The following is a 22,396-nucleotide window of genomic DNA, read 5'->3' as shown; positions in this document are numbered from 1 at the left end:
TAAGATAGAATAAAACATATTTTTTTTGTCCACAAATCACTAAGTGATAGTGGATTTTTTGACTAGATCTCTTATAAAAATGATACTAAAAAAATAAATTTCATTTGGATTCATCTATAGTTTTCATTGTACGAAAGACCCACAATCAAATTTCGCACGGACCTCCTAAATTCTCAGACACGACCCTGCTCAAACCATCACCACCTCCTCTACCACTTTCATTTTGCCTCTCTCTTCTTCTCTCTCTCCACTCCTTCCACACCAAATCAAGTATGTGTCTCGGTGAAGGACTCTCTCTTTGCCCGAACAAATAAAGAAAGATGTAAGGGGAAAAATAGGAAAGATAAATGGGAGTGGTGGTGGTGAGAAGAGATATGGTAGTGGTGGTGCGCGGAGATGAGAAATAAAAAAACGTTTCGTTTTCTAAAAAATTGACAAATTCTAAAATTTTCTTGTTTATATAAAACGCCGACCTTCTCCATTAGAGGCAAATATATGTGGAAGGATGACCAGAAGGTCGGTCTAGATCCATTTAACATATCTGAAACAACTAATGAACATATCAATTAGATTTTTTTATCCGTAAAATATAATATTATAGACGTATCTATTTCTTACGTGACACTCTAAATTTGTTTTTCTAATACGAACGGTAGAATCAATTATACAAAAGAAAGGAATTTATGACTCTCCAAAAGATGCTAAAAGCGAGCAACTTTGCCATTCTCTCCTAGTGTAAATAATTTTTGGGTCTAATATATGATTTATTTTCAAACCAATTAGATGTCAGATATTTATTTTTCATTATCTTGTGTGAAAAGGCAACAATGACAATGGGTAATTGGGGATCCACAAAATTTCCACCTACCAAGTGTGAGGTTAGTAGTGGAATCATACACGTTTTAAACTGAATGCATGACCTCACCGACACCCAAACTGTTCCGGCCCCATACCCACCCACCGCCTATACCTAATTGAATACTAATTTTTCCTTCAAAATAAAACAAAACCAATAGTTTTTTTTCTGTTACACTAACAGAAAAATTTACATTTCGTGTGAAAGCCAATGACCACCCAAACGCATAAACAAGAAATGTACATGAATTTGGGTTAGAGCATCTCCAATGGGACACTCAATCTCTAACACTTAGAGTGCCACATATGACTTTTTGGAGTTTTTGTTAAAAAACCATCCCCAATGGAACACGTTGTTAAACACTCTAATATGAGGTGGACACATTTATTATAGAGTGTCTAGAGAGAGAAACTCTAAAATGAGAGTGTCTACTTGAGACTCTTCAAGTGTTACTTTAAAATTTCAATCAATGGTAAACTTTACTTTTCAACTACTTTTTATCTATTGGATTGAAGAGAGACATGTGTATTAAGTGTAGAGACTTTAGAGGTCTCCCTTGAAGACCAACAAAAATTAGAGTGTCTCTATATTAACATTTAGGAAAGAGAATCTCTGTTGACACTTGACAATTAGGATTTATAGAGTGTTTGTTAGTGTCCCATTGGAGATGCTCTTATTAAACTATACGAATTGAACAATAAATGTACATGAATTTGGGTTATCAAACTATTCGAATTGAACAAGAAATGTACAAGAATTTGGGTTATTAAACTATACGAATCGAAGTGTTGACATAAACGCTACAATCTTGAAAGTCTAAGTTTCGATTCTTAGAGAAGGTGAAATCTATAGTTATTGAATTTAAGTTATTAAAGGTATAACTAATTAGTTTGTTGGACTTTGGGCCTCTTGAGTATGTTGTTGGGCTTTATGTCTTTAGTATGTTGTTGGACTTTAGGACTCTTCATTATGTTGTCGGGTTTTAGACCTCTTTCATTCCTAATTTATCTAAGGTTGTTATTGTGCTTAACAGATCTTGATGATGTATCAATGTCATAAAATGACTAACCAAAAAGTTGAGAATGATACACATAGGTGATGGTGGACATAGAGACGAAAAAAAAACTTAAGAACCTGGATTTGGTGGTGACTGATGGGGGCGGTAGGAGTGAGGAAGAAGAGTTTTATTTCCTTTTAAAATTTTACACCCCGAAAGATTGGTCAAAATTCGCATTTTCGTTGAAAATTTTATACCTTGGAAAATTTTCTTTTTTCCTTAAAACGCTGGTCTTTTTATATTTTTAAACTAACCAAACATAGCCTTATAGGATTTTAAACTCCTTAGTTTCAAGTTTCTAGCTTAAAAGAATTAGTTGCTTATATGATTTTTAACCATCGGAGCTGCATTAAACAATTGATGAACGATGACTGTTAACTACGTTAGGTTGAGGCTAGCTTCTTTACATCTATTTAACTTTATGAGGCGAGGGGAGATCCGCGATTGATAAATGACCCAAAATATAGGGTCGGTTATAGGTCGAATGCTTATATGGTCGTCTCACATTGAACATGTCATTTCTCTCTCAACAAGGTTCGTGGGAGACAAACATACATCATTCGGCCTGTGGTCAACTCCATATTTCAGGCCATTTACCATTTACCAACTTTTAGTAGGCTCTTTCTTGTAATAGGTACAAGACCGTAAAATTGATCATTTGATAGTTGACCACCCTAATTGTAATACATGTACTCGGGAGGTATGACCCATTTGGGAGACTTTTTTTTGTTTAGACATGGACTACATGAGTCATCATCACAAGACATTGATACATAATAAAGCGATAATACAAATATACGTCAAGATTCATGATTTGGATAAACACTACAACTGTTTGATTTCAGCCATAATGACCATAAATATTTGCCCTTAAAGACTATACTAAAGAGATCTAAATTCCAATTAATCTACCTCTACTTTATTTATACCAAAATTCAATAAGTCTTGAATTTACAAGATGCGTTACATTTCATCATTCCTTTAGTCTCTCATAAATTTGTTTCATGACCACATATGTCGTCCGCTAAGGAATGAGAAATCTTTCTATTGTTACATGAATCAAATGTTTTGTTTCACACGAAAAAATTCTATTATTACATGAATCAAATATTTTGTTTCAGACGAAAAACGCCATCACTTTCTCAACAAGGAAAGATCTAACTTGAGAGCTCACACCTACAAAGTAGGTGTCAAACCACTATACAATGCCATGATGACTCTCTCCCGTAGTCTTGGATAGTTTAAGCACCAAAAAATTCAAATTTCAAAAGCACAACGGTCCCTTTTATAAAGAGAATAAACATAACGGTGGAATGATTTCTTCCCTTAACGAAATCAACGGCATCTAATCTAATTAGTCGAATACTTTCTTTTCTGATTCATCTCTCTCTCTCTCTTTTTCTCTCTCTAATTAAGCGATTCAAACTCGTCGACGTTTCTTTTCTTTTCCTTTTCAAAATAGTTCGGATTTGAATTCTCTCCCCCTCTTTTTCTCGGAGATCCATCACTTTATCAATCAATGGAACAAGAGTTGTGGCAAGATCCGCTTCTTCTAACTGATGTTTCTTGCCAACAAAAGAACTCCATCAAAGGTATTCTCACTTATAACCCTAATTTCTTGGCAAGAATAATCTTTTTCATTTTTCATTTTGGTTCTTAGGGTTTATCTAACCCTAGTTTTCATCGCAGACAGTTATTTTCATGTTCATAGCTCGACTCCTTCAAAAATGCATGATCCTAACGTAACTAATAGTAAGTCTTCTTCAATTTGTTTATCAAGTTCTATTCATCTTAGTTACTGATGATTTTCTTGATGATCTTTTCCTTTGACAGACGTAACGTTGGAAGAACAATGTTCGAAAGCAGCGGAAGTTGATGAAATGATTCATAACAATGAGAAGTCCAGTGATTGGCTTTCTTCTGATCCAATCCATGGTAAATAACAAAAAAAGTTCTCACTTTTATATCAGTAGTGCCTCCAATTTTCAGTTTGCAATTTGGGGTTTTAATTCAAGATCTTCTTTTTTAGGTCGATCACTTCTAGGGTTTTCTTTAACATCTCCAGATCTGGTAATCTGCGCTGTTTCGCCTGATATTCAATGTTTTGGTTCCAAGGAAAGCCCCAATAGATTTGTCGATTTACCCTCTTTTGAGCTCTCTTTTGATAAAGGAATTGCTGGTTTAGAAAACGAGGGAACAACTAATGGAATTCCAGATTTATTTCCAGAAGTGAAAACGAAAAAACAGGACGAACTTACAGAAACTTCTCTTGAGCTTATTGTGAGAACATCTAACGGAGAAATTCAAAATTCCGTGTCACCTGTGATAGGCGTAAAAACAGAGGGAAAAGATAGGACTAGACAATGTGGAGTCAAATTCTTAGATGATTCTTTGGCAAGTAAGTTTTAATTTCTTTTTTGAGCTTCAAATGGTCAACTTCGACAAATTTTCAACATTTAATTAGATTCTGTATTTAGGATCGGAAAATGTGGAATTCGTGGAAGATAGACAAGATACTCAAATCGAAGAGCATGAAATGAGTGAAGTAATTATCTGAACTTAGGCTTTCCAAAATATGATTTCTTCATGTTCTATTTTACTTAATTCTTGCCAAGTAGGGAAGTAATACAAGTTCTCATCTGTATTCGTTAATTGTGCACTTTATAGGGAAACGAAAATGTTTGTAATGTACTGACCAAAGAGGAGGTTTCGAAGCTTCGAAGAGATCTTGAGGAGCAGTATAAGGAGCTAACAGAAACCAAAAGAACTTTACAAGGGTTTAAGAAAGAGTATGAACTAAAGAGCAAAGAATGCCAAGAAGCTTGGATGTCATTAAGAGATCTTCAAAGTGAACTTATGCGTAAATCCATGCATGTCGGATCTTTAGGTAAAGAAATTGGATTAACCTTCACCGTTCAGGCCAGCAGTTTCTTTTAATTCTTATAAGACAGCATCCTGATATTGGCTTGCTCTTTGTAGCTTTTGCAATTGAGGGGCAAATTACAGAGAAGAGTAGATGGTTTTCATCTCTCAGAGACCTGACCAAAAAGTTTAAGGTCCTCAGATTCTCTTTCAACAATTTGAATATTTCCTTCTATGCAAATACAATTTTGTTCATTCCAAATACTTATATCAACAGATTCTGAAATTTGAGCATTTGAAACTATCTGAGGAAGCATTGGAATATAAGAAGTGCCTTGCCGATATGTTGCAAATGACAACTATAGTTCAATCAGCAAGTAACTTACAAACCCATTTGATCATATCCTTTGGTATCAACTATATCTTCATATGTTAAGTTATTTGTTCCTTCTTTCTTCCTGTCGATAGTGAATCAACACATAGATTTGGAGAAGGAAAACAGAGATCTCAAAATGAAATTCACCAAAGGAGCTAAAGAACGGAAAGAACTTTATAACAAGGTTCTGGAACTGAAAGGTAAGAAAACTGTACACATGTTACATAAATGAATTTAGAGTGAGGGAACGGGTTACTTATCATTCTTTTTTACTTGCAGGCAACATAAGAGTCTTTTGCAGATGTAGGCCTCTGAATGCTGAAGAAGTTGCTGGAGGAGCTTCTATGTCAATTGATTTTGAATCTGCAAAAGATGGAGAGCTTACAGTAAAATCCAATGGAGCACCCAAAAAGGTCTTCAAGTTCGATTCTGTTTTTAGCCCACAAGCGGACCAAGGTACTTGATAGGCCGAAAGAACACCATATCCCTTGTACCTTGTATTTCGCAGTTTTGTTCAATCCAAAATTATTAAGATTCTCTGTTCAATACCCCTTCATTGGTAAAATTTTAGTACTAATTATTAATCAGAACGCTTAACATCATTGGCTATTGCTTTTGAGATACAGATTCACTTGCATTCAGTGTAGTACATCTGTAGTGTCCTAATTAAAAATATTTCTTGCTTTGTGTTTGCTTAAATAGCTGATGTTTTTGAAGACACGGCCCCGTTTGCCACATCGGTTTTAGATGGATACAATGTCTGCATATTCGCATACGGGCAGACAGGAACTGGGAAGACATTCACGATGGAGGGGACAGAAAAAGCTCGAGGAGTAAACTATAGGACCCTTGAGGAACTATTTCACATCATGAGAGATCGACAGGGACAGTACAGATATGAAATTTCCGTTAGCGTCTTAGAAGTCTATAATGAGCAAATACGAGATTTACTCGTGTCAGGTTCTCAACCAGGATCGGGCACGAGGAGGTATTTTAAATTACCAACAGTTTTATTTGCTTCAGTTGTACACATGCCTACTTCAAAATGGTTTATTTTGTTTATGTATTTATTTGTTTACATATAGGCTTGAAATAAGACAAGTTTCAGAAGGAACCCATCATGTACCTGGACTGGTTGAAGCACATGTAAACAACATGGATGAGGTCTGGGATGTTCTCCAAACAGGCAGCAATGCTAGAGCTGTTGGTGCAACCAATGCAAATGAACATAGCAGCCGATCACACTGGTAAAGTCCTCTTCTTTTTCTTTAATCCGAATAGATTTTGACATTTATTAATATCTACACTGGTTTAATGCAGCATCCACTGTGTTATGGTGAAAGGAGAAAACTTAATAAATGGGGAAGCGACACGAAGCAAATTATGGCTTGTTGATCTAGCTGGAAGTGAGAGAGTAGCAAAGACAGATGTTCAAGGAGAAAGACTGAAGGAGGCCCAAAATATTAACAGATCTCTATCTGCACTTGGCGACGTGATATCTGCCCTGGCAATGAAAAGCCCACATATTCCTTTCAGGTCAGCTTGCAAGGACAACTCTTAGTATGATTATATCAATCAACCTTTTCCTTTACTTCGCATTTTTCAAACTTGCCTTACTCTTCAACTTTTTGCTAAACTTATAATGTGATTTTGAATTGGTTCCTGGAAAATTTGTGTAGGAATTCGAAGCTCACACACTTGCTTCAAGATTCCTTAGGTATCTCTTCAACTTCCATATTCCATTATAAAGTTCTTGAGTCAGGATTGGAAATTTGGGTTTAGGTTCCACGGTCACTTAAAAGGGCATATATGGAATTTTCGATAAACTAGACTTCTTTTTTTTCCTTTTTTCCTTTTGCCCTTTTCTCTTTATTTTTTCTTTTGCTTTTGTATTAATAATAAGCTGATTCATCACAGGAGGAGATTCGAAAACGTTAATGTTTGTACAAGTAAGCCCTAGCGAGAATGACCTGAGTGAGACACTGTGCTCACTGAATTTTGCAAGTAGAGTTAGAGGAATTGAACTCGGTCCCTCTAAGAAGCAGTTTGACAGCAGTGAACTTGTCAAATACAAACAAATGGTATGTATTGTAGTACAAAACCAATAATTTTAGCTATTCTTTAGTGCAAGATGAACTATATTCGACTTCCAGGCTATTTCATCTGCGCAAGCTTTCTCAAAAATATTTTACAGGTTGAAAAGGCGAAGCAAGACATCAAGAACAAGGACAGTTATATTCAGAAGATGGAAGATACTATTCATGTCCTAGAACAGAAGACAAAGTCAAGAGACCTTAACAACAAGAACTTATTAGACAAGGTGAGAGATGAAATCCTTTCTTCCTGATTGCAATACTAATTTTGACAATCTAATGCGTCATTTTCTCTCTAGTTTGGCAAGCAATATTCAGTTTCTATTTTATGTTTCCACTAGAAGAACCTTTTTTTGTTTTTGCATATAACCACTAGAAGAACTTAACAACATTTCATATGCAATCGAAACTTTCTCCAGCATCCAAATTTCGCGGAAATTACATGATAAAGAAAGCTTCCTGAGAAACTTACCAGTTACTTTTGTTTCGTTTAAAAATCTGTATTGTGATGTATATTAGTATAATTCTATAATGCATTTGGAATCTTTGTGCAGGTTAAGGAATTGGAGTCGCAACTTGTTATAGAAAGAAAGCTAGCTCGGCAACACGTGGAGACTAAAATAGCGGAAAATCAGCAGGAAGAGCAGAACAACATGGGCTCAAAGCCACCACTACCCACACAACCATTTGGAAACCACAAAACCCTCAATGTAGCTCCATCAAGTAAAGAGTCGGCGAACGTCGTCCGTCCACTCACAGAAAATAACAACTTTCGACCACCGATACCTCCAATAGATAGCTTCCTTAAATTTAACAATCCAACAGAGAAAGAAAACAAGCCCGAAATAAACCCAAAACTACCTACTAGAAGTGGTAGACTTTCAGTTTGTCCACCTGCTCGTCGGATTCCATTGGTTACTGCTCCTAGAAGAAACTCATTAGCTCCAATACCATCTTCCTCGATCTTAGCTCCAGCTTCTCTTCCACCATTACTCCCTCTCCCACTACCAACCCAGACTGACTTGAAGAAAGAAAGTATAGATGCTGAGATTAATGAAGGCGAGAGTTCGGAGCAGAAGAATTGGGATCATAAAGTAGGACAGAGAAGTGGTGCTAAGAAGTTCAATAGTATATTGAGAAGAAGTGTTCAAAAGAAGATATCTATAAAATCACCAAGGCAACACCACCATATAAGAAGAGGTGGTGGAATGGAGAAAGTTCGAGTATCGATTGTGGGTAGGGGAAGAATGGCACAGAGGTTGTTAATAAATAACTCTAACAGGGGAGTGAAGGAAGTACAACCAAAGCAAAACCAGTTTCAGAAGGAAAGAGGATGGAATCTCTGAAAGACTTCAAATTTTTTTTAGTATGAAGAGTTTGAATATTGCACTCTCTGTGTATGTAAAAAGTAGTTAAACTGACTTGGAAGGGTGTTACTACTTACTTGCCTTTCTTGATCAAGAAAGCTGTTCACCTTCCATGATCAAGAGAGGGAATTTGTGAATTTCTTTATTGAACTTGTGAAATGTGACTACTAAATTAATGATTTGTACCTAAATCATTCTTGGATTTGTTCGCGTGTTTGGGTCCATAATGTATGAGAATACATAGTTGTTTCCTCAACCAGAAATTGATACCCATTTACTTGTCCAGTTCTAGAATAAACTTCAAGCTTTTGCTCTTTCCAGTTCCACCACATTAGAGAGTCGGGCTTTAGGCTCTTTGTTGTCGAGCTTTAGACCGTTTTAGTTATTGGTTTAACTCAGGCAATTTATCGTGTTTATCACATCTTAATGATGTATCAATGCCTTATAACGACTAACGTAAATCGTAGTCGATTTCTCAAAAAAAATCCAGATTAGAGAGGAAGACCCTCTCTTGCTTTTCGATTGTATGGTTGAAAAATGGTCCCCCTTTGTTGTCTGCTAAGTCCAACCACTACGATGGGAACGGGCTTGGTAGAATCAACGTTGAACAAAGACCCTGTTGAACTTGACTCATATCCAACTTTGTGAAATGACTTAAGTGGACGAGAGCTGACAGAATTATAATATGGCTATTTGGATAATCGGTGAGCTGGAGGCGGGGCACAGCCCATCCATTTGGACCCACCTTTTGACACCTCAGGAGGATCCAAGTTGGAAATTAGAGGTCTTTGGATAATTGAGTTGTATAATTATCAATAGACAACCAATTCTTACCCAACCTAATAATATTATTAATCTTTATTGAATACAACTCTCTGTCATACAACCTGTATCTCACAACACACACACACACACAACAGCATGTTTGGTGTTCCTTAAAAAGATTTGATCATTTGCAAAAACTGTACCAAGTAAATACAAATTATTTTGGAATTGCAGTTCCAGGTTGGGATCCAAAAAGAGCACCTTAAATTATGGAGTTTAGTTATTGGCAAGAATATTATTAAACAAGACAAGCTTTTTCCTCTACACAATCATGGTGGTGTTCCTTACTGTCCCCCCTATAAACTAGAGCAGAGTGATTGCACTTCCATTACAATCTTATTCAAAAAAGAAGAAATGCTTATATGACTTAAAAGTTACTCGCATTAATATTGAGTGAGACTTCGAGTCACTCTACCAAATCCCTCCAAAAAGTATCTCCAGAATAGGCTTCTCTTACTCCTCGCGAAAATTTACGGAAGTTTGTTTAAAGTCATTGACAAAGAAACCATTCATACAAATATTCGGTTAGTAATTAAAAATCTCAACTTGGTAGTACTAGTGAACTAGTGGGGTTTCATGTTCCTCCCAAGCCTATAAAGTTCATCCTACTTGCTAATGAGCATTAAGAATCATCAAGAAGCATTAATTTAGGTACATATCAATCAAAAGAAACAGGAAACATCTTAGCATTAAGCAAGAGAATTTTGTTGTTTACAATAATATGAGACCTAATGAAGCGATAAATAATAAGAAAGATACTAAAGGAGGCAACTAAATGCAATAAGGAACATAAGAAAGCATGTTCACATAAGCAAAGTACATTTTGTGCCTACAATATTCACATGTTAACACAGAGACTTCGATTGAAGGTGGAGATGGCTACGATTCGAACTTCGAGCTCTTATAACATAAATCTCGGTAGATGTTCGCTTTACATGCATAAGCTCGAAGTAAAAAAAGAAAAACAAAGCAGATGCATTTAACTTCCAGTACAAGCACAAATGGCAACAAATATACAGGAGATCATCGTTTGGCTATGACGGAAGCAATTTCTTGAATTGATGGTAGACTGCAGTAAAAACTTACCCAAATATAAAGAATATTAATCTTCTCTGTTTGCCAACTTACCCAGATCATCCTGTTCCTTTGAGTCATTGCACTTTGCCTGGACAATTCGACAAACCGAAAGTGAGATAAGTTAAACCTTTTGAGAAGGACTACCAATTGAAGTAAAGGTCGGATGTTTTTCTTTGTTCGACTTACATATTTTGAAAATTTCAATCCTTTATTTGATTCCTAAAATGTTTTTGACATATCTGACTCTCCCATCCAAGTCGGTCTAGCAGGCGTAAACGTAGACTGTTTTGAATTTAGGGAGGCCAAAATTTTAATATATTTACTGCGACTTTATTGGGATCCAGAGAAGGTATATCGGTCCCTCTTTTATAAGAAATAAAATACAGAACACGCAAAAGGGTTTATGCTTAACTAAAGGTTTTCTCCAACATGGAGAAACCTAATTCATCTAATGGTTCGAGAGGGTTAAATTTATTGTTGTTATATATAGGATTGCAATAGCTGTCTCAGAGAGTGAGTAGGTTTTCAAATTAAGTTGAATAAAACAAGCCAGTAGATGCCTACCTAAATCTACTTTCCTAAAAGAAAACCTAAGATTCAATTAAGACACTGAAGCCTTGAGGGATCAAAATAGTTAACACTAAAGAAGATCTAAGTAGTAAAACTTTCAAAGTAAAACTTTCAAGTTTCCATTTTTAACAAAGTTCACTAAGATTCAATCCTATATGAATTATACTATTAGATTCACAAGGTAAAAAAATAAAGATGAAGATTGATTAATTGAATTCATTACCTTTATTTCCATGACTCTCAGAAAGAATTCATCTCCAGACAGTAAGTTCGTCTCTTCGCCAACAATCTAGCAGCAGTCCCATATGGTTCCTCAAATGCTGTTGAAACCCATGATGCATCAGAGATCTCTTTCTTCGCCGATGTTTGATCAGTAGGACGAATTACAACTAAAGTAGCACCTTTTAAGACAACCCCATCAGAAAGCTCTAACTGAGGAGCATACCAAAGCCTCATATTTAGGGCAGGAACAAGAGTCCTTTTTGATGCAGTTGAAGCTGATAATGGTTTTACCCTTAACTCCTCTAATTGATCTCTATTCATACAAAGTACTCCTTGACTATCTGAATCAGTTAAAATCAAACTATCTAGGGTTTGATGATCTGCTATGATTGGTTGAAGCAAATAATGTCTAGCAGAAGCAGCAATTAAAGAACTTATAGTCCAAACTACTCTTAATTTGAGACTACCATTAGTGTAAAAAGATTCAGGAATACTTCCATCATCATCAACAATACCTGTACCACCAACCCCCCTAAACCCATCTTCTTCATTTTCGTCAAAGGAAGAAGCTTTAGGGCTTTCTTCTGGGTAGAGAATTGAAGAAGCACCAAGAATAACACAATTGTCAAGAGTAGATCCAAAATTAGCTCTCCATTTGAGTAAAACACCATCTTCAATCCCTAATTCACCACTAGGAAGCTCGATCCGTAACGTACGGATCTCATTGAAGTTTTTCAAGACTTGTGTTGGAGAATGGTGAATCACACCACCTGATTCCATTTCGTCATCATTGATTAAGGTTTCATTACCACCAACACCGCCATTGATGGCTGAAGAAGAAGATGAAGATTTTTTTGGACCAAGGAATTGACCTAGGGCTTGAAGAGGCTTAACAATTTGACCAAAAACAAGACGAAACAAATTGGAGAAAAGACCACGAGTCCTGTCTGATGAAGCAGAAGTACCAGATGATTCGTCATCGGAAATCACACAATCAACCCTAACCACGACGTTGTCGATCTGAGGAACAAGACCATGAAAACGTCGTGAAACTACACAACACCGACCTAGGGCTTTAACATCTCCGATCTTGTTAAATACTATTAATAGTAAAGAATCAGGTAATCTATCGAAATGATCGATCTCATCCTCTTCCGACCATCTCTTAACCGTCAGATCCGAACGTAGATAAGCCATTTTTAGTGTGTGTGTGTGTGAGAAGAAGGAGCTTCTTCTGATCAGATCGAACCGAATGAAATTTCCCAAAATGGAACCCTAATTTAAAAACGTAACCCTAAATTAAGATGGAAAGAGTCACTCGAACGATAACGATAGTAATGGTAGGTGAGGAGATAGATCTGATTGAGGATAAGCTATCAAATCATAATCGCGAAGGAAGAAGAAGAAGAATACATAGTGAAATTGAGAAGCTGATTGATAATTTAGAGAGAGAGAGAGAGAGAAAGTAGAGAGAGAGATTTCTCTTCTGGAGCAAGGGAAGGAAGAAGTTTTAGAGAGAGAAAGAGAGTTTAAGAAGACGATAAGAGATCGACGGCTTTGAAGTTAGTGGGTAGAGAGAGAAATAAAATATATAAAATATATAAAAATAATGAGATTGTGTTTTTCTTTTTTAACTCCTCTCAATAATTTTCTCTTTCTGTCTGATTCTGTTTTTTTTTTTACTTTAAAAATTTCTATTATGAATTTCTAAAGCGCTGAAAATAGTAAACTTGGCACAGATGCTCCTGTTGTAAGGTCGAGTTCAATGGAGGGGTTCGGACTCCCAATTTTATCGAGTTCTTGAATTTTGAGAGTTTCTCAAATTTTTTCAATTCCAATGTCAAGTTCCACGAAGAGTAGAGGTTCCCAGTCCCACCGGAAGTCCACGCCAGGGCTCTCGAGTTAGAGCGGCTGGGGCTCCCAAATTTTTGGGAGCCCCATCCTCTACATGTTGGACATGCCCTAAGAAACCAGGTGGTTGTAATATTGAATGTATGACGTTTGGTGGTCATAAAAAAAATTGTTGTCGTTGTTACTTATTCCGATTCAGATGTGAAATATAAATTACAACTTGAGTTGATTCGACCAAAATGTGTCGTAATATTTATTTCGTCTCAATAGTTGATGGTTTATTTGATTGTGATAGTTTAGTTCGACAATAAAAAAAAAAACTTGTTTGTAATTCAAAAAGTTGCCTTAATCACTTCTTGGATTCTTGTAACGTAAAGTATAAGGAAATACGATCATAGTCTCCCGCCAACTTAGAAATATATAACGATGAATAAAATAATGAAAAGATCTTGAAAATAGTTGTATATTTGTTTTTATTACCGTTACAGTTGTTTGTTGAATAATGTACGAGCGAACTTATTTTGGTAGTGAAATTATTGTAATAGCTCTTTTAAATAATAATAATAATATACATAGACCCGTACAGTAAGGTTCAACCGTTAATTTAATATTCAGTCCGTTGAAAGCGGAACTAATGGTTGTACGTAATAGTATAATTTTTTTATTAACGTGAAATAGAGTTTTGACTAAATTTGTACACTCTTGAGAAGTTTGTTTTGATAGATTTATTCTTACCATTTCTTATCATTCAACCTTGAGTTTGTGATATGTTTATTTGGAACTCTATAACCATAAACCATGTTAAAATTCTCAAGTGAATGGACAAATAAATCTATATAATAAAACATAAGGGAAAATGATGACTGGGACAAACATACTTTTTTAATAAAGGATATTGTCTAGAAGTCCTTCTCAAAATTTAAAATATAATCCTTCGTAGAAATAAAGTTACCTATTTAAAAACAATAATCATTTCCTTCCTAGAAATAAAATAACTAATTTAAGAAAAAAAGAAACAAAAGAAATTTCAAGGTTTAAAAAAAGAAATTAAAATCTCTTTCTCTTTCAATAAAATAATAACTAATTTAAGAGAAAAGAAAAAAAATAATAATACAAAAAAATAATGGTGGCCAATACGTGGACAAACGAATTTCTTAGGTGGACAACTATGAATGGGGCGTAAATAATTATAATTTGAGGAGATCAAATTGAAGGACCTCTTTCACCAACAAAAAGAAATTGAAGGACCTAAAACTAAGTACACAATTTTTTCTTCTTCATCTTCACCAACTACAATCATGTTCATATTTGATTCGCCCTCTTCATCATCATCACCACCAACAACACATCTTCTCCTCTGCCTCTCTTCCTTTTTTTTCTTAAGAAAAAACCTAGGATTTCATCACAATTGCCGATTTCAGGAACCTACAAACATCTGAAATTCTGTAAATTAGGATATCCTCCAACTTCTATTTGTGCAATTTAGGGCGTCCTCCAACTTTCATTTGTGCAATTTAGTGCATCCTATGGAAAACTCAAGAAGTTCAGTATTAGATTCTTATAAATTCCATAAACATCAACCACATCTTACTGTACTTCCAATTTCCAAGTATACTTAAAGAGAAACTTTGAAGTTTAGGTACCACTTTATAACTTGAACTTCATTATGGTGGGTCTTCTTCTCGGTCTAGTAAAGCTAGACAGTAATTACAGATGCTTTTACATAACATTCTAGTACTTGTTAGAGATGCTTTTGTGATATCCGAAACATATACTGCTAAGTTTCATCTGCAACTTTAGTCAACAGACAAAGGAGAAGAACTCCTCAGCCGGCGGCATTCACGGGCACAAGAAAACCCTAATTTTTTTATAAACCAAAGAAAGAAGAGAAACATATGAGATGATGTGTTAATGGATGAAAATGAAGAAGGGCTGAAGAAGAACACGAACATGGTGGTAGTTGTCTGAGAAAATGGTGCTTGCTGGTGGTGGTCGGCGGTGAGTGTATTGTGTTGCCGTTGGAGATAGTGATTAAGAAGAAAAAAGAAATGGATATTTAGTTTCAGGTTTAGATCCTTCAGTTTAGTTGCCACCAAATATATTTATTTACGCCCAATTTTGTTGTCCACGTAAGAAATATGGTTGTCCGTATATTGGCTACCAAAATAATAACTAATAAAAATCTCTCTCTCTCAATAAAATATAACAATAAATTTCGTAACATTTGATTGATACAAGTGTCCGTGTGAGGGCACAGGATATACCCCAGTCTATATAATAAAACAGAAGGGAAAACGATGACTGGGACATACATCATTTTTTAATAAGAGATATTGTCTAGAAGTCCTTCTCAAAATTTAAAATATAGTCCTTCATAGAAATAAAGTTACCTATTTAAAAAACAATAATCGTTTCTTTCTTAGAATAAAATAAATTTCAAGGGTTAAAAAAAGAAATTAAAATCTCTCTCTCTCTCTCTCTCTCAATAGAATAATAACTAATTTAAGAGAAAAGAAACAAAAAAGTAATACAAAAAAATACTAACTAATAAAAATCTCTCTCTCTCAATAAAATATAACAATAAATTTCGTAACATTTGATTGATACGAGTATCCGTGCCCTAGGATATACCCTAGTCTTGATAATGTCATATAATTTATGATTTTCAACAAAACAAGTTATATAACTACCTTCTGTTTAACAATATGAAAAATGATAGAGACACCTAAAAACTAAAGAATAACATAGGAACTGAGTCTTCAACAAAACAAAAAAAAAAACATAGGAACTGAAATATACGGTCTAGATAGAAGGGTACCCTTTTCCGCCCTCTAAATGCTATTCCTCTCTCTAAATATGCTAAGGTTTAGGTCCTCCATTCTAATTTCAATTTCATTTCGGGCTTTGATGTATTATATGTCCACATTGGTTTACTTAAAATCTATATTATTAACGAAAACAATCTACCGGTTTTGTGTATTCTTTGGTAAAGATGGCCTCTACTAATTTGTACATAAAAATAGAATATACATATTGACACATGAAGGAAAACCTTTCTCCGTACTGTAAGGCCTGATCTAAGCTTTATGTATGAATCTCAAAATAAAAAACACATGGGAATGTATAAGGAAAGGATTGTGATTGGCTGATCTATTTACCCAACAAGACATTTAATATTCTTCGATCGAATACAAAAATTTGTACAACCTCGGAGTCACGGATATGCTGCAATTAGACGTGAAAATATTCCGTACCAATCGTATTAAGAGTCCTCATGTGTTTAACTTTTCCATGTTCTCGGTCTCCAAAATATTCACTAATATAATAACTTTTTTTTGTTTGTTAAGTAACCTTTTTTTACTTATTGGGTCTACTTATATCACAATAAATTATTTATAAATTATTTTCATTTTCTTAGGACTCAAAGATATGCATAAATAGATAATCATCTCTTCATTTTCAATTTCTTGGGTCAAGATTGTGAGTCAAAGTGTTATTAAATATATTTTAGATATTGTGAGGATGAAAAAACAACAACAAGATCGAAAGTTGTCTTATGGACCAAGAAGACGAAGTGGCTAATGAAGGACCACTCAGCCCATGAAAATACACTCTTTTTTGAGCTATATACCTCCGATTCAAATAACCCAATCTAAACAATTGCTTTCCAATTTATGAACACAAACTTCCCAATCATGGAATCGACTTTAATCCTCACCTTTTTGTAGTTGGGACCAAGTCTAACGTGGACCCACATTTTATGCTCGCTTAATTTGTTTGTCTTCACCTTCAAAAAAAAAAGTAGAAGAAGAAGACTATACTTTTTTGTATAAAATAAAATCTAAGTCATATGTGGACTTACAACTTATATATGTAATGTTATTCTTTAGGTCTTCCTCAACTTAGCGCCCATATTATGTATTTTTTTTTTCTATGAGGGCTCGTTTCTAGAACTGTAGAAGTGATTTATCAACCATTTAACTGCTAAATTCTTTTCAACAAAAAAAAAAAAAAAAAAACCATTTAATTGCTAAATGAGTGTTTTTACGTTCTTTTGTATCACTTTGTAGCCTCGTCTATTAACAAGATTTGTTTTGTCTTAACTATTTCTATAAGGATAAAGTACAAATTCCTCTAACATCTCTAGACATGTTAAGTCATGCATTTTATTTTATTTTAGGAAGCAACCGAAAAATTAACAAGAAAAAGAAAAATGTAATTTAATCACATACGGAGTATAATTTATTTAGTGGGAGTATTTAATGAATGCATGGACGAAACAAAGAGGGTACCCATAGTGGTACTAGGAAGGAAGGTGCAAAATACAAAGAAAAATATTATAATAATTTCGACGAACGCGGATTCACAGATCACATACGAATACTTAGGAGTACCAACCCAATTAATGCATTCATTTATTTCATGCATGAGAGATGAGACTCTTAAGAGTCAGAGATATTTTTCTTTTGATAATTTTATATCTTCACAATCAATGTGATTGTGGTGGGTATTCCGATTAGTTTATGATCAATCAATCGCGATGCATTTGCATCGGATTTGGATCCAAGAATAATATCTCTTCCTGATTTATTTTATTAAAAATGACACTTAAAAGAAAAATGATATAGGAATTGAGATCGTCTTCAGAATAGAAGTGGGTCTGGATTGGGTGGCAATGGGTTACATTTAAGTAGGTCGGATTTGAGCCGGCACATAGTGATGTCTATTAAGGCTATAAAACAAGATCTGAGTCAGAAAAAAAAAATTGTTGTAGATTGCCTGCCATTTGTCGAAACCGAAACCCTATAGGGGAGTTTGTCCCATTCAACCGTCAGCAATAATATTTCCACAGTATTACAAAGCATTAGAGACAGGATACCTGAACCAGTTTTATCCTTAGACAGTCTGAACCGTCGCTAAATGTTTATAAATATTTCTTCCCTGATGGATGCTAGCTCTGTTTTGCATATCAGGATTTCTCATCTTCTTAATTCGGATACTAATTCGTAATCGGTTGGTTGAGAAATTCTGGGGGCTTTCCGCCTCTGACAAGTTTTCGATGGGTTCTTGCAGGGCCGCGGCTGACAATTTTGAAGCCCAGTGTCAAATTTCAATCGGGGCTTTTACAAAAATTCTAAGTAAAAAAAGAATTACACGCGGAATAATAAGTACAAATTTTTCAAAACACACAAATAAATAAACACAAATTTGAAATCATCACATGTAAAACGTTATAACATTGATAAAGCCAAATGAATAGTGTTGCTCCATCATTGTCCCAATTAAGTAAAAGTCACCCCATTTGTATAGGATTTTACAAAAATTAAGACTTTGCATTTTTTTTTTACATAATTTGAAATTAAGGTTTAAAAAGATAGATTGATAGAGAAAAATGGTTAAGATAAAATAATAAAGAAAAAAAAGACTATACAGGAGATTTGAAAGTGGGAGTCGTCTAGAGTGAGTGAGAGAGTTGGGTGCTACTAACTTACAAAAATAATTGTAAAAATGCTCCTAATGAGAGTTGGACCTAGGACCTACAGTGCACAACCCAAGCAACTCACCAGCTGAGCTAGCATGCATCCGCGTCAATAAACTTACTCTTCTTTTATAAATACGTTTGCTACACAGTATCTAAAGAACTGGGCCCTTGTGGTTGGGGGGCCCAGTGTGGACGCCCTGCCCGCACTGGCCCATCCACGGCTCTGGGTTCTTGTCAAATGCTCACAAATTTTGTGCAATAATTAAAAGTTGAAACCTTTTTTTGTTGGAGCCTGAGATTACTGATTAAAATTCTCTTCCAAAATTAGAAGTTGGAACTTTTTCTTGGTTTTTGACAAGTTTTACCAAGTAGTGTTAATGACGCCTCTTTTCCTCACAAGCTCCTCCTAAAATTTTTCGAGGCGCCTTTAATATTTATCGGGTTGCTTGTAAAGTTTGGGTGGAATGAAACCAAGTTCAAACTCTAGCACTATAAAATGGAAATTTTCAGGCGCCTCCCTATAGGTCTATTTCTACCTCCCATCTCCCTCGTTATGTATTTTGTACATTGGCAACCTCAATTTTGGAGGCACCCCTTAAATTCTTTCATGTACATTTACTCCATCCACCCCAAGAGCAAAAGATGAAAGACACGAACAAATGAAGTAACACAACAAGAGAGAACGCCAAAAACGAACAAGAAGACAAATTTATGTACCAAAGAGAGAAAACGATAGTGAGACGAGCTTAGAGGATAGATAACTTTTCAAATTTCTCTTGCTTGTACACCAAAAAAACGCTCAATTGCACCTTGAACATCCAATCGTTTCGTATAAGTAGGAGACAAGTTCTAACCTATATTCATATCTAATCCACAATTTTTTCAGTGACGTACGAATAAACTAGATATTTTTTTAGGATTGGATAGTATCCAATGTACATCCAAATATCTCTCTCTCACACACATATATGCCCATTAAAAATTTATGGTGATGCCTAGTGGAAAGATATCTTGTACAAAAATGGAATTGGCATCGGGTAAGTCTTACTTGTCTTGCAACTCTCTAAATGAACAAGGTTTTGTGTAAAAGAGTTTGACAAATCAGACGTTGTACTTGGGCGGTGCATGTTGTTCTGAATTGTTTTCATTAGTAGTACCACTGTAGTAGGGCTACTATTGCTGCCACCAGTATCACCACCATTATCGACAATACTACCACTATTGTCGCGATTTCTTTCACTATTAGCCATCTTTTTCTGATGTGACATTTTATCATGTACCATACCTCTCCAAAGTTATTGGTGGTCGTCATTCAACTGTCTAATGAACTAAATCATAGGTTAGTGCCTATGCTGTCATTTCTATTGGCCAAGTTGGCAAGATGCATGATGGATGGGATAGGGTAAGTGGAATAGCATGAGCATTCAAGTCCCTACAAAATTGTCATTTTACTCACTTCAATGGGTATACATTTAGGAGAAAAAGAGACCTAAGATGAAGGTCTGGTCTATAAATTGTCCTCAATATCAAGTTGATAATAATATTCACTTCATTTTGCTAATGTGGGACTATCTACCCTTCACCACCATCATTCCCTTAATTCTTGAACACTACCCACAAGTCCACAAGCTTGTTCACTATCATCACCTTCACAAGTAACATGATGGAATTCAAATATATGGTCATGTTCAAATCTAACCCTAAATTTTTGTATGGAGTGATTCTAAGTGGCGGGGGACGCTTCTCTTTAAAGTGATAAACATGTTGTAGGAGTTGATTCTGAGTGACGGGGGCCTCTCTTTAAAGTGATTAAAATGTTGTTGGATAGTGGGGCGAGATTGAGACAATATATTTGTTACAAGTTAAAATCCAACTTCATTTGGAGAGTGGGTCGATACATTCTGATGGGCTCTACTTGCGAGTGCATCGGTCCAATAATTTTGGATCCAAGTGGCTTAGTGAATATAACTAGCTGTCTAGTCAAGAAATAAGTGGTCTTGAATCATTTAATTAAGCCAATATCAAGTTTTCCCGGACAAAACAACAATTATGCACTTTTTACGTGTTTAGTTCTTTTATGAAAATAATGGATTCGTTACCACAAGTTTTTGTGAAAGCTTGTTGATATTGAATTGTAAACCTTTGGACAAATCCCTCAAGTTGGATCTAGCACTGAAGTGAAACTAGCTTGAGCTTAACGTTCAACTTTATGAGCTATAGAGGGTGAGAGATTTCTTCGATTTCCAAAGACATGAGAAACCCCTAACCTAATACCATGAATTGCCGCATGTTTTGGGCAACCTTTGCAAGTAGAATAGGTAAAGTAAACCCTAGTTTGTGGACAAATACCTTCACTTGGCTTTGTAATTTCTTTGTCTTTTTAAAAGTAATGGAGTAAACAACATCAATAATGTAAATTACATCAACCTTGATAGAATGCTCTGACCAGTGTCTCAATTGAATTGAGACTAAATGACGTGGTCAGACAAGACTTAGAAAGACTCTCTAAATCATGTCCTTCTGCGTCACTCAGCTAATTGGGAGACTTGGCTAGGGAGAAGGTCATTTTATAATCAATTACCAAAAATAGAACAACATTGAGAATAAAAGTCAAGATGGTTGGGTTGGGTATTTTCACTAACCTCATTAGTTGCCTTTCCAGAGTCATTAAAACGTGTAATTAGCACAATTACTTGTCGTGCAAGAACACAAAAAAGTCAAAAGAGTTTTTTTTTTTGGTAAAATCTTTTGACCTCAAAACTCTCCTCATGTCTCTCTGTTCTTTCTCTCTCTAGATTTTGTCAATCCAGTAAAGAAGTTTGAAAGATGTGGGTGGTCTTTTATATTTCCACTTAGTGTGATGCATATATGCTTGCGTGTATTTGATTACTTAAGAAGTTGAGAAACAACTAAATTAGGACTCTTCCATGTTCATTCATGAATGTGCAAAGTCTTCTCTCCTTTCTTTTCTTTCTTTCTGACATAAACTCTTAAAACCTGAAAGTTTCAAGTTTGATTTTCGGAAGATGCGGATTTAATGGTTTATTGAATTTGAGTTATTAAGGTATAAATAATATTGTGCAAAGTCTTCTCTCCTTTCTTTTCTTTCCAAAAAAAATATATTGTATAATGATTATGCTATTGTACGATGACGTGCACTAGATAAATCGATTTAGTTTTTACTGTAACAAATTTAATCGTGTGGGAATGAGAATGAGCTAAGCAATGACCAATTTAGGGATGAGTTTGACTTGAAGAAAATGATAATAATCATACTAGAGAAGGAAATAAAGAAACAAAATATATAACAGACACTTGAAATTTTTGGTCGGGAATTCTATCAGTCAACGAAAATGACTCATTTTAGTAGCCTAGTCAATGAAAATGACTCACTCATTAGCCTAGTCAATTGACACTTACCTATTGCTATTACAATTTAATGAATTTCAGGTGGAAATTAGATTTCTAAATCAATATCCCAATACGAAGGAAAATTCTAGCTTTGATTAGGTGACAATCGATAAGATTAACGGAATTGAGTTGAGAGATGTATTATTACCGATGCACACCTTTATGTCTCTGATTAGATTGTTTTATTTGAGTATTGACTCAACTAACACTCGGCTATGCTTCGTAATGTCGATCTTAATTATTATAACTTGTGAAATGATTAGTGGTATTTTAATCCAATTAAAAGACAGACTCATATTATGATGAGTTATCTACATGTGTTAAGCTAAGGTGTGAAAGGGTAACCT

At 35.0% G+C, this 22,396-nt stretch overlaps 1 protein-coding gene and 1 pseudogene across 3 annotated transcripts; one reads left to right on the top strand and one right to left on the bottom strand.

Moving 5' to 3' along the window:
* The first annotated feature begins 2,855 nt into the window (after positions 1-2,855).
* On the top strand, positions 2,856-8,819 carry LOC147570278 (Di-glucose binding protein with Kinesin motor domain-containing protein). 2 transcript variants are annotated; one of them, XM_086656873.1, is made up of 17 exons: positions 2,856-3,505; positions 3,603-3,665; positions 3,747-3,848; positions 3,943-4,311; positions 4,391-4,458; positions 4,581-4,800; positions 4,893-4,969; positions 5,053-5,152; positions 5,244-5,351; positions 5,431-5,607; positions 5,854-6,139; positions 6,237-6,398; positions 6,472-6,687; positions 6,831-6,868; positions 7,069-7,232; positions 7,346-7,471; positions 7,799-8,819. In XM_086656873.1, exons 1-17 carry the CDS (start codon positions 3,433-3,435, stop codon positions 8,588-8,590), a joined length of 3,141 nt encoding a protein of 1,046 aa, XP_086512999.1. In that variant the 5' UTR covers positions 2,856-3,432; the 3' UTR covers positions 8,591-8,819. The 2 variants fall into 2 exon arrangements, with proteins under 2 accessions (XP_086512999.1, XP_086513000.1); XM_086656874.1 differs by lacking the exon at positions 3,603-3,665 and having other exon boundaries at positions 3,124-3,505.
* Positions 8,820-10,100: 1,281 nt separating this feature from the next.
* LOC147570277 (F-box protein At5g46170 pseudogene) lies at positions 10,101-13,315 on the bottom strand (annotated as a pseudogene). Its single transcript, XR_015231404.1, has 2 exons — positions 11,307-13,315; positions 10,101-10,601 (listed from the first exon to the last, which is right to left on the bottom strand). The product of XR_015231404.1 is annotated as an F-box protein At5g46170 pseudogene (transcript).
* Between the last annotated feature and the right edge of the window lie 9,081 nt (positions 13,316-22,396).

The sequence above is a fragment of the Eschscholzia californica genome, unplaced genomic scaffold (genome assembly GCF_041429995.1).
Source record: "Eschscholzia californica isolate CP2 unplaced genomic scaffold, dmEscCali1.0.p SCAF_1, whole genome shotgun sequence".
Taxonomy (NCBI): Eukaryota; Viridiplantae; Streptophyta; class Magnoliopsida; order Ranunculales; family Papaveraceae; genus Eschscholzia; species Eschscholzia californica.
This window is presented reverse-complemented; position numbering and strand designations above follow the sequence as displayed.